This window comes from Zosterops lateralis, assembly GCF_965231275.1.
Source record: "Zosterops lateralis genome assembly, chromosome: Z".
NCBI lineage: Eukaryota > Metazoa > Chordata > Aves > Passeriformes > Zosteropidae > Zosterops > Zosterops lateralis.
In genome coordinates this window covers 1113966-1127012 of record NC_139800.1, presented here as the reverse complement: position 1 = coordinate 1127012, position 13047 = coordinate 1113966, and the positions used below count along the sequence as shown (strand labels likewise).

The following is a 13047-nucleotide window of genomic DNA, read 5'->3' as shown; positions in this document are numbered from 1 at the left end:
TGAGGTCTGTGACTGACACCCTTCAAATAAACTCAAAATCTTTTGGCTCTGGAAAGACAAAGCAGCCCCTTGGAAGATGCCTCACTGTCTCCAGCAGCAAAGCTTCCTAACGGGCAGCAATAATTGAAGGAATTAGAGAATTGCATCCTACTGCTAGAAAATACCATCTCCTGCTGCTGGTGATAGATGTGGAGTCTGCAGACTGTGATCCTAAAATTGCTTTCAGCATCTGCCAAGTTTCAGCCTTCTCTAAATTAACAGAGTGAGTTATAAACCCCTCAAAACCCAAGGTTTTAATTAACACTAGCTTTTTCCAGAAATGTCAAGAATGACCATTGATATTTCAACAAAATACGCATAACAAATATCAAAGGGAGACTGGGGAGAATCACAGAGAATTTGATTTCTGCCCTCACTCAACAAAACCACCTGTGAGCCTGATCCATTACCTGCAGGGATGCTCTGGCAACCAGGACGAGAATAAACTGTGAAGAGCTGCCATACAGAAACATCCTCTTCAACCAGAAAGCCTTGTGCACATCTTAATTTTTGCATTACTGCACCAAATTCTTCCCATTTTTACACCTCCAGGGATTAGGAGTGTGGGAGTGAAAATAAACTGCAAAGGGCCAGAGCAATCCTTGTGACAGGCCGTGGCCAGTTTGCCGTGGTGAGGCTGAACAAGACCTGTGCACACCTTAATTTTTGCATTGCTGCATCAAATTCTTCCTATTTTTACACTTCTGGGGATTAGGAGTGTGGGAGTGAAAATAAACTGCAAAGGGCCAGAGCAATCCTTGTGACAGTGGCCAGTTTGCAGTGGTGAGGCTGAGTGAGACCTGTGCACACCTTAATTTTTGCATTACTGCATCAAATTCTTCCTATTTTTGCACTTCCAGGGATTAGAAGTGTGGGAATGAAAATAAACTGCAACGGGCCAGAGCAATACTTGTGACAGGCCGTGGCCAGTTTGCCGTGGTGAGGCTGAACAAGACCTGTGCACACCTTAATTTTTGCATTGCTGCACCAAATTCTTCCTATTTTTACACTTCCGGGGATCAGGAGTGTGGAAGTGAAAATAAACTGCAAAGGGCCAGAGCAATACTTGTGACAGGCTGTGGCCAGTTTGCAGTGGTGAGGCTGAGTGAGACCTGTGCACACCTTAATTTTTGCATTGCTGCACCAAATTCTTCCTATTTTTACACTTCCAGGGATCAGGAGTGTGGGAGTGAAAATAAACTGCAAAGGGCCAGAGCAATGCTTGTGACAGGTCACAGCCAGTTTGCAGTGGTGAGGCTGAGTGAGACCACCTGAGCAGTCACAGCTGCCAGCTCTACAAAATACTTCATGAAACAGAATAGTTCAGCTGGAAAGGACCTGCACAATCATTTACTCCAGCTGCTGATATCTCTCATGAAACACCTTGAAGGCTGAAAGAAAGCTCTGGTATTTGGAAAGATAGACATATTGCTGATTTCAAAACACACAACCAGCAGAGTTTTGTGTCCCTTCAGAAAAGGCAACAGGGGAGGAAAGCCAATACTTTTTTTTTTTCATTAAAAGCAATGCTCTAATTAAAGGACAACAGCAGAAGGAAATGTTTGCAAAAGGAATGAAGAGAGAAAATGGGGGAAAAAAAGGTGGACTGGTAAGGACTGTGAAGCCACAAATAACTCCTGCATGGACACACAGCACCCAGGACACAACTAGTAAAGAATTATTAGATTTATTAGACAGGACTGGCAAAAACCAGAGTACCCTTAGGATTGCACCTAAAGCCAAGGTAAAATGGGAATCTCCTGGAAGCAGAAGCATGAGGGAAACTGTGATGAAAGGATTTCCCAGGCTCAGAATGCCCAGATTGGTTCTGGAGCAGCCAGATTTAGTGCTGATTTAATCTCTGTCTCCAGGGGCTAGTCTTGAGGCCAGGCAGCTAAGGCTACCCACCCTCAAATAACCAAAACTACTGGATTACCACTAAAAAAAACTAAGATATCAGCTATGGAGAGCTCCCTCGGGGGTAAAAACTGAACACAAAGATTATGCAAGACTACAAGCTTGTGTCCTGTAAGGTTTAACTTAAACTTGCCTTCTCTTTGCTTCCCCAGTGCCTCCGTTTTATAATTACATTTCCCATTTTGCGCTGTGCAAATAAAACCAGTTTTCATTTTAAGCACGCCCGGGGTTTACACAGCTCCAAATCAAACCTGAGAGGAGAAGCAGAGCATGCAGTGCCCGAGGCACCCAGCCAGGCACACGAGGCTGGCTCTGGTAGTGCTTGAGCCAAGAAAAGCTTGGGAGGGAGGGAAGAGAGAAGGAGGAGTATTCCCATCAACCTGCCAGAGTCAGCCCAGGCACTGACATTATTAACTGCTGATATCTGGAGAAAAAAAAAATATCCCCCTGCAGGTGCCACCCAGGCTCTTCCAGCAAAGAGCAGATGGTGAAGAGGCAGAATATGAAACTCAGGGCACAGGTCCAAGCTGGGCAGAAAGCACAATCCATCATCTTCCAGCACCAAGGCAGAGATCCCACAGCTGCTCACAAACAAGAGTCAGACCTGCAGGAATTCCTTAATAATAGATCATAAGTCACTACGCAGTGGGTCTTCCTCCAGAGCCTGTCATTCTCATTTCCCAAGGTGGCAAAAATTGATTTTCCACATCCATCCTTAATAAAAATGACTCACTTTTCAGGAGTAAGTCGCAGATGAGACATTGGAAGAGTCGGGGAATACATTCCCTGGTTTCTGCCAAGGTGTTTATCAGGGTTGGTGGCATCCACAGCTCTGTATCCACATCTCCCAGAGGTTCACAGCCCCACACTGCACCCCCAGGGCACAGGACTGCCTCACTCGTGCTCTCACCACTCTCTGATTTAGTGGGGATGACAGCCCTGACACCACACTGCTCCTGCATTACTGCCCACAGAGCACCAACACAAAATCTGTGCCACGCCAGGGCTCAGCCAGCCCCTCAGGAGTTTCACTGGGATATTTGCCATCCCAGCTCACCAGCAAAAGAAAGCTGCAGGGGTTCATAGGTGCTGCTACAGAATCCTCCCCGGAGAAAGGAACAATTAAAGCACTCAGGTTTAATGTAACATGCCTCATTGAACCACTCGAGGCTCAAAGCTGTATAGAATTTCCTTACAACTGTGTGCTCGGAGAGAAACAAACATGATCCCCCAGCCCTGCAACAGAGATTTCTCCAGTGCAGAAATACTGAAGCTCAGTGCTTTGCTGTACACACATTTTTAAATTATTTTTCTGTACATACTTTTTTTTTTTTTTTTAGGTACAATGTTTTCATTTTCAGCGGGGAAAAGGAAAAAAAAACACAAAATAAATAAAAAAATTTTAAAAAAACAAACAAAACCAAAACAAACAAACAAAACAAACAAACAAACAAACAAACAAAAAAAAAAAAAAAAAAAAAAAAAAAAAAAAAAAAAAACCACCACCCTGAATTCATATTTGCCAAACCACACACTGACTCCCAGGAGGAGATAAAGGATGTGCCATGTTACCCCACAGCTTAGCAGGTCAGGATAGACATGGGGAAGGGTACACCTCCGTTCAACTTGTGGACAGGTATCAAATAAAAAACAGATTTCAGGTGCTTGGTTTGCTGCCACACAACACACAGCATGGGCAATCTGGGCTGGAAACCACCAAGAGACACTAAATAAATAGAAATCCACATTATTATCAAGTTTTAAGATCCAGATAAGTGATGCAGAGAAAAGAGATGGAACCAGGGGGATTTTTATACCTGCACAACTGAGAAACAGAATGAAGGAGGCACAAAGGACTGGGCAGATGCTGCTCAAACTGAGATCAAGCCAACCTCAAACAGCTGAATTTTGCTTTAATGTCAGCACAGGTCACTAAGGGGAAAAGGCAATAAAAGGAAGGGAAGGATGCAGGAAAATAACTTATGCCTGTGGAAAAAAACCCTCCTTGGGCTCAAGCAGCAAGGAGGATGGTTGGCTGGGAGACTTGATCGCCCCAGAAAAGTCTTTGTCATCTACAGGAAACAGAGGGAATAAACCGTAGCACACATCACAGATTAAGTTTTTTCTGTAGTTTAAACAACCAGATTTAGATGTTTTACACAAAAAAATGCAGCCAGGTACAAGCAAAGGGGTTGCTCCTGCCCAAAACTGAGGGGTTATGAGCCTGAGCAGAGCCAGCTGGGTTTATTACATCCTCAAAGTAACGAGAGAGCATGGGTAGGAAACTGGGGGTGACATTCTAAGGAAGCCTCCGAAAAACATCTTTCCAGGCAGTCAGCAACTGCCCAAAATATCCACAACCCATTGTTTCAGGGTTATTACAGCAATGTCACAGCAGCTGCACTGAGTGAGCAGCTGAAAGGAGTGTAAGAGGTCAAGAAAGCTTCAAATCAAAATATGGTTTCTCTTGTACCCTAAAATAACTGAATGTGAAATGTTCCCACTCACTGTAAACAAATTCACTGTCTCCATCACCCAAGATCATCCCAGGTGCTGAACAAACTCAGTTTTGTGTAAGAAATCCTGGCAGCACCACGTGGCACCTTCCCCTGAAGGGGTCAGTATTTTAAGCAGGAAGGAGTTGGACGATATTGATCTTTCCAGAGGAGTCAAAACATGTCTGGAGGGGTGCAGGTTCAATCTCAGAGCCAAGATTTGACATGAAATTATTTTAAAAACTGCAGTTCAGGGAAAAAAAATTCTCTTGCCTTGTTTACTGCAGCAGAACAGATATGCCTTTCAATTATCTCCAAAACATGCAGGCTGGCCTGGCTTGAAATTAGCTGGAATATATTCAAAGGGAAAAATGAGGGGGGGAAACCCCTCCATTTACATATTACACCTTTGTTAGGAGTGGGCAAACAGAGCAAAGCAATTTATAGGTCTTGTTATCCTGAAATAACAGCCAGACAGCTAAAGGCATATTCTATTAAAAAAAAATTATATATCCAAGGATGCCCATGATAGTTTTCAATTATAAGTGTTTAATGTTTATAGAGTTTAGCAGCTGGGATTTCACACTGAATTGATACAAAAATGTTGCATCTGACAGTGAGCTCCAGCAACCAGAGGAAGCAGCCAAATGCCAAGGATACTTAAAACTATAAATACATAACTAGAAAGAGGGTATTTCAGAGAGAACTGCAGTGATGAGGTTATTCAGAGTGATGGCACGGTGCGAGACCACTGCTGCTGGACCATGAACTGGAAACCACCATTAAAAAAATGGAAAAAAAATTGTACAGTGTTGCAATTTTTTCCGTGGATGGCAGGGACAAGGAACTCTGCAGAGCTGAGATGTTCTAGAAACACGTGGGTTTATTATTCCAAGGGTGGTGGGTAAAGAGGGCTTTGCCTTCAGCCACCAGCCTGGGCTGGAGCAAAGCCCCAAAGAGAGAATGGGGAGAGAGAGAGAGAAGAGAGCTCAGGGGGAAAAACGGGACAGGAGCAGGGGAAAAACGTGGGGAGAAAACAGGAGCAAGTGAGGTGAGAGAGAGGAGAGGAGATGGGCCAAGAGAGGTGAGGGAAGAGGGTGAGAGGGCCAGAGGAGAGAGGTGAGGGCAAAAGGGAGGAGAGCCAGGACAAGAGGGGAGAAGAGAGAAGAGAGGAGAAGAGAGGAGAAGAGAGGAGAAGAGAGGAGAAGAGGGGAGAAGAGAGGAGAAGAGAGGAGAAGAGAGCAATTCTCTTGTTACAATACATTACATCTTTTTTTCTGTTGAATATTCTAATTCACATTGACCAACCAGCGTGAGATACAAAACCTACAAACTTTGCATGCAGCCTATGAGAACGACTGCATTACCATGTCATTTTACTTTCTAAGCTCTATAGACTTCTTTCTTATGCCCTTGTTCCCAGATGTCTTTGCCAAGGTGGAAAGGCAACATTCTTGTCTTTTTGTCAGCTCATCCCCGTCTTCCTGCCTGCCATGCTCACATCTCCAAACTGGCTTTCATTCCTATTTCACTCAGGTTTTACATCTACAGTATTTCTTGCCATGCAGTCATATCCATAAGTCCTTCCTGTCCCGTCTTTCCCGACAGTACAGTTTTGATAGAACCAATTTAAAAACTTGTTTTAAAGAATATTTTGCTATTCACAAAGGTCTGCACCAATTAGTCCTCTACAGACTCATCTCTATGCAGCCGGCTTCTGTAAAGAAGATGAATGGTTTTACAGCACAGAGACATCTTCCACGCTTTGCCCAGGGAAGCTGATGATAGATTTACTACCTACACACCTCAGACAGTCCATTCATCACAGTCGTTTATGTACATGCTAACAGATACACATTTCTTAACTGCTGAGTAACATTTCAAAAGCAAATGGTACATTTTCAATTTATTTCAGACACGGCCAGAGTGCAGCCTACCATGGAAATGGTAAAATAAACCCAGGCACACCCTAAGTGGGGAGCCCAAGGCTTCAGATTTCTGTGACTTACATGGCTTGGACAACCATGACTTGAATCAAAAATTATTTATTTTCTTAGAGGTTAAAAAAAAATAAAATTAAAGACTCAAAACATTGAACTCCTCAGCAGCAGGTGGTTTCATCCAGAGAACTCTGACTCAAAGACACATTATCCTCAAAAGTTAACTCTTGTGACAGTATGCTGGAATATATTCAGAGGTAAACGTTACAGGACAAAAATAGGTGGTTTTCTACTGTTTCTGCATAAAACTTTGAGATAGCATTGATATAAACAAATTTGGGAATTCCCTGTTGCTTTATGGGTAAATTGCTTACACCCATGTAAAGCAAAAGTCACAAAGGTCAAGTTTTCTGTTATTATTTTAAAGTATTCCATATTTAGAGCCTTCACATGGGGTTCAAACTTAAAGCAATGACTATCCTTTTTGGGTTTATCCTTAATCAAGCAACATAAACTCAACTAATCTCAAAATATAAGGAAACAGAGGAATAATCAATGCTCACTGTGATGAAAACAGAGAGAGAGAGAGAGATCCCATATAAAACTGCAGAAAGAACTAAAAAGTCCAGTACTTTTCCTACAAAACAAGATCCCATGGAAGCATCTTTTCCCAAGGTGGTCTATGAAGTAAATTTAAATACACAGATTATTCACAAGCTTTCAATGACATCATCCAGCTCCTGGGTCTGGATTTTCAAGACTGGAATTTTGTGAGTAAGGAAGGTGAAGAGCTACCAGAGCCCAAACTGAGCATTATATTTGGTGGAGAGCTGTTCCTATACACAATTATATCCCAGAAATATTGAAACACACAAAAATCTGTCCTTGAAGCGTCACAAACTTTGGAGAAGGTCATTCTGAAAGGCTGAAATAGCTTTTTGCACCCTTTTTTTTAATGTCCCCGGAGGAAGAAGAAGAGCTGACAAGTTGCAGTGATGGAAGAGTTCTGAATTCTTCGTGTCCTGGGAAAAGATCTCATAACCAAAAGCATGCAAGCAGAGCTGAGAGCATCACTTTTTATTTTGTCAGGGCAGAGAGGTCCTTGCACTGGTCAATTCTTTGCTGTCAATAGATCCTGGCTGGTCTCCAGGTGCTGCAGTGGTTTCTCCCCTCTGCTCCCCCTCCCCAGTTACTCATTTGACATTGATTTTACTGCTGTAGGGTCTAAACTGCAGTTAAACGAGCAGAAATAGAAAAACGCTACAAATCTGCAGGATAATTATGAATGGAGAGGAACAGGGTATCTGTGCAGCCATGGTAATACCAGAAACAAACCTCACAAAACACACAATGCTCAAGGCAGAGCTCCCCAAACTCTCCCAGGACTTATCACAGCAGAGCCAGGGCCCAGACTGCACTGGGCAGTGTGACTGCTGGCTTGGAGAGCAAAAAAACAGCATTTCCCTGGCTTCTTCCACATGTAAAAAAAGTATTTTTCATTGTTTTGGGGCTTTTACTACAAGAGGACTGTCAAATTTTGTCTGGCAACAAAGATGGTAATAAAAGACAACCCATGGGCTGGAATTTTTGATTCCACACCATGGCTTAGTGATCATGTAATGCAGAAGCAGCTTTTTACTGGCTACTTCCACAGAAGCCCTCAAGACTTCAGAGATGTGAGCCAAAGGTGATGCAGGGTCTTCTAACAGGGTCAGAATCCCAACATGAGGACCTGTAGTAATGCATTTCCACACCCAAGCACGTGTTTCTATATAAAGAAAAGAGTTTCAGTTTATCTCTGAACTTAAAAGGAAAATGGACCAGAATCTCCAGTGATATTCTCACTGTGGTTGGTCCAGTCCCAGCACAGAGGCACTGGCTGGGCTTTAGAAATGTCTCTCAACATCTATGGCTTCTATTGGCAACAAGCCAAGTTATGTCCCCTAAATTGTTTAGTATTTATAGGGGTGCACATTTAGCAAGGTGTTGGGCTTCTCTGACATCTGTGCTTGTTTTGGTTTTTTTTTGTTTTGTTTTGTATTGGCTTTTCTTTTGTTTCTGTATTGTTTGTTGTTTTGTCTTTATTAAACCTTTTTACTTTACAAAACACACCTGAAGAGCCATCTCACTAAATTATTTTAAGCCATTCTGAGAAGTTCAAGACACCCTCAGAGGGTTGATAAATCTTCACATAACTTATTCCATTCTGGCCACGTGTAAGATTTTATCAAGGACCCAGATCTCCACCCTCCCACACCGGCAGAGGACAGAGAGAAATTGGTTTCCATGAGACTTTTCTTCTCATTCCTCTGTTTTCCCTTCTTCCTCCTGATTCAGCTGGCCAGGGGGAAGCCCACCACCAGCTGTGGGCTGCCCTTGGAGGTCCCTGGCCAAGGGAGGTGAAGGGCAGCAGAGCCACCTCAAGGTGCAGCTGCTGCCCTCGGCTGCCAGAAACTCTCTGCAGCTTTTCAGGAGATGAGAGGAGAACACTCCTCCCCAAAATCCGGGACAGGGAGTTTCTCATGGTGTTCCACATCACGCTCAGCCAACTCTTCACTGAGCATATTTATAACCTCTTTGTTCCATATAAAAAGGCTGATGGCTTTGCTGACATTAACACAAAGCTTCTTGGCACTAAAACGCAATTGATGCATTTTTAGAATTATTTGCCCTTGTCATCTTCAGGACTTATGTATAGTCTATGTTTTCTGATTTATTAGGCCTTAAAAACCTCTTTTGAATTTTATATCTCAATCAGCAGGAGCCACACCACCCGTAATCCTCCTTTTTATGATGCAAGGGTTTGAAGCCTAGGATGCTCTGGATGTGCGGTGTGAAAGTCCACAATAATAATTTACAACCCTTATTTTCTTTCTCTGCAAGTAGAATGAAAAATTTTTTTTGGCTGAAATGAAGATTGCAGCAGATGTCTGAAGCTAGGAAAAAAAGAAACCACAAAGGAAAGCAAATAGAATAGTAGAAGGGGCTTCAGGCAAATAGGGCAGGAGTTCTTTAGGGCAATGCTTGCTTCCAGAGCAACTTGATGTCCACCTAAGTATGGGATCAAAGCTGGATTCCCTTGTCTGCAGGCATTTTCAGCTTTTTCAGAGGTTTCATGAGAGCAAATTATCTCTCAGGACCAAACTGAAAGCACCAGCTGGAACACTGGACACAGCACAACACACCCTCTCTCACGCCCCACTTTGCAGCTCTTCCCTTGACAGTGAATCTCTTAGACTTGAGGAACCCAGCCCATAATGGGAGTTTTGCAAAATGGAAAAAAAAAATATAAAAGTAGAAAATTCTATCCTGGATATAAACTAACCTAAATAAACACTCAGAACACAAGTGTTTTCTTCTCCCTTCCTTTACCTCAGATAATCACAGAATGGTTTGGTCTGGAAGGGTCTTTAAAGCTCATCCAGTTCCACCCCTGCCATGGGCAGGGAGACCTTCCACTGTCCCAGGCTGCTCCAAGCTCCGTCCAGCCTGGCCTTGGGTACAGTGAACTTGCTGAGTAAATGACAGGAGCAGCACAGCCCAGGGAATTCCCAGCCCAGTACCTGGACGGGAAGCCAGCTGCACTGATTCGGATGGTCTCCAGCACTCCACAGGCTCTCAGCTGCTGCACTGCTCTCTTCGGATCAAACCTGCAATTACATTTAGGACAGACATTAACACACACTGAAAGGGGACCCACCTCAGCACCCCACCTGATAGTGACTCTTCCAGAGACAGGAATTACCTCTCCTCATTACTCCTCATGCACAGATGTCACACGTTTGTTTTCTCTGCGTTTCACAAAGGTGTTGTGATTTTCAAGTCGCTTGAAACCTTGCTACTACTCTCAATCAATGCCAGGTGTATTATTGGGACAGGATGACCAGCTGCTGCAATTAATAAGTGCCTACACCCAGAATATACCTGGCTTTGTACAGCAATACAATCACAATAAAGAAGGGAACAGGCTACCCCACCACAAGTTGCCAGAAGAACCAGGCAGTATTAATCCTGCAGCTATCAGGGCAACAATGTATTTACAGAAATCAAATTCAACAGCAAAGTAAATCTGATATATTCAATTCCATACCAAAACCAGGTAATTAACAGGTGCCACAAGTTTCTAGACTAAGTTTTTCAAGAAGAGTGGTGCTCGTGTTCCAGGCCAATGACTTTGGTAGGCACCACATAGAAATTCAAGGTATTTCTCCCCTCTTTTTTAAAGCTTGCATTACCCTTTACCACTGGCATCTCATTTCCATCAGCAATTTGTGCCAAAAACACTCATGACTTCCAGCTGAATACTTGGGCAGTGTTTCCTCTGGTTCCTGGCAAAAACTTACTTCCAGATCACACTATCCTTGCACAGAGTGAGTCCAGCTACCAGCATATCCCATGGCTGCTCCCTCATTCCACCCTGACTGTGAATGCACAAGGATGCTCCTGCTCTCCAGCTTTTCCCTTTCTGAAAGCCCAAAATATTTCCACCTGCAAGTCAAGGTTGCATGAATAATTCTGTCTGCTCTCTGCTCTACAAAAGCAGCATGAAAAATAGTCCCCTTCCTCTCTCTCTCTGCTTTTTTTTAATTCCCTGGACCTGTCAAGTCTACAAGCAAGTTATTCACTGCAACACCACAAACACTGTGCAGGGTGAAAAATCAGTCTGGGCTGTCACTCACTTCAAGGAATAACCCACAAGGGTGCAATTTCCATAACAATAAATAATAAACAGGACTGGCAGATCGACAGGTAAGCGTCAGCCCTGGAAGATCCCAGGGCAATCTCTGTCGTATCCAAGGGAAACTCTGCAAAGCAGCAAAGCCCTGCTCAGTGGGGGTGAGATGCAGTCACCAGAGAGGCTGCAGTCATCTATCAGCAACTGCTCCAGCTATGGGCTAATGCTGAAATTAAGACCTCAAAAGCGGGACAATACACCTTATTACAAACTCCTTTTCCTTGCCATGGCATGTAGAAGCACCTGGCAGGTTGCTTTTGGCCTGGAAACCCAAGATAAAGATCCCAAACCCTGCCTGAAACAGACTCTAAAAGGAAAACTGACAGAGGAACAACAACCTGAAGTCATGTTCACTCTTGCACGTCTCTCTTTGGAAGCCTTCTCCACCAGGAATTAACCTCAGACCCAGCCTGCAGCCAGATGCAGCAAACATCCCTGCTTGGTGCAAAAGTATCCTCCAGGATGGGAGCCTGACACCCCTCAGCCCCATTACAGATCTTATCTTTTCAGCAAGTTGTGAAGTAAGAATGCAAGGGCGCAAGAAACCTGAGGCAGTCTCCAGCCTAACCCTCTGTGTTCAAAAGCTGGGACAGCTACAGGACAGACCCATAGCTCAGGTGTTTATCCAGTCAAAACTGACAGAAACCTCCACAGATGGAGGCTGAACAACCTCTCTGGGCAGATGCTCCATTGACAGACTGTCCTCAGAGAGAAAAAGACATGTTCAGTTATCCCCAGTCTGAACCTCCCATGTCAATTTGGGGCCAATGGTTCCTGTCCTCCCACCACACACCACTGCTGAGAGCAGGGTTTTTTTCTCTTTGAAGCCCCTTTAAGTACTGAAGGGCTGCCATTACATCCTTTCTGCTCTCCAGGGTAAGCATCTCATTTTAGTAAAAATGTAATGCTCCTGTGAGCTGAAAAACGTTACGTTTTAGAAAGAGAAAACTTGTTATCTCACTGAAAAACAAACATAACACCAAATGTTCTGCATGCTACAGACACCACTTCAGTGCTAACCTGGGGCAATACTGATGACGTTTCCCTTCACAAATGCTTCCCAGCACTGTGCACTTTCCAGCATGTGTCTCTGGATCCCACTTTTACACATAAGCAAATAGATTTTAGAGAGCAAGTCCTGCAAGGAGGAGCAGAGGGAGCTGGGGAAGGGTCTGGAGCCCCAGGAGGTGCTGAGGGAGCTGGGGAAGGGTCTGGAGCCCCAGGAGGTGCTGAGGGAGCTGGGAAAGTGTCTGGACCCCCAGGAGGAGATGGGGAAGGGTCTGGAGCCCCAGGAGGGGCTGAGGGAGCTGGGGAAGGGTCTGGAGCCCCAGGAGAGGCTGAGGGAGCTGGGGAAGGGTCTGGAGCCCCAGGAGGGGCTGAGGGAGCTGGGAAGGGTCTGGAGCCCCAGGAGAGGCTGAGGGAGCTGGAGAAGGGTCTGGAGCCCCAGGAGAGGCTGAGGGAGCTGGGAAGGGTCTGGAGCCCCAGGAGAGGCTGAGGGAGCTGGAGAAGGGTCTGGAGCCCCAGGAGAGGCTGAGGGAGCTGGGGAAGGGTCTGGAGCCCCAGGAGGGGCTGAGGGAGCTGGGAAGGGGCTGAGCCTGGAGAAAAGGAGGCTCAGGGGGGACCTTGTGGCTCTGCACAAGTCCCTGACAGGAGGAGACAGCCGGGGGGGTCGGGCTGTGCTCCCAGGGAACAGGGACAGGAGGAGAGGGAACAACCTCAGGCTGTGACAGGGGAGGCTTAGATTTGATATCAGGAGGAATTTCCACATGGAAAGACTGGTCAGAAATTGGCAGAGGCTGCCCAGGGAGGTTTGGAGTGCCCATCCCTGTAGGTGTCCAAGGAATGCCTGGATGTGGCACTGAGTGCTCTGGGCTGGGGTCACAGTGAGATCAGGCACAGGTTGGACTCCATGATCCTGGAG

General features: G+C 45.0%; 1 protein-coding gene across 2 annotated transcripts in view; it reads right to left on the bottom strand.

The window, feature by feature from the left end:
• MYO5B (myosin VB) overlaps positions 1 to 13047 on the bottom strand; it is a 153250-nt gene that overhangs the window by 51638 nt on the left and 88565 nt on the right. For both annotated transcript variants that reach the window (XM_083882829.1, XM_083882830.1), the window contains exon 17: positions 9955 to 10041. In XM_083882829.1, the coding sequence (XP_083738955.1) occupies positions 9955 to 10041 (87 nt within the window). The remainder of the gene's footprint in view (positions 1 to 9954; positions 10042 to 13047) is intronic.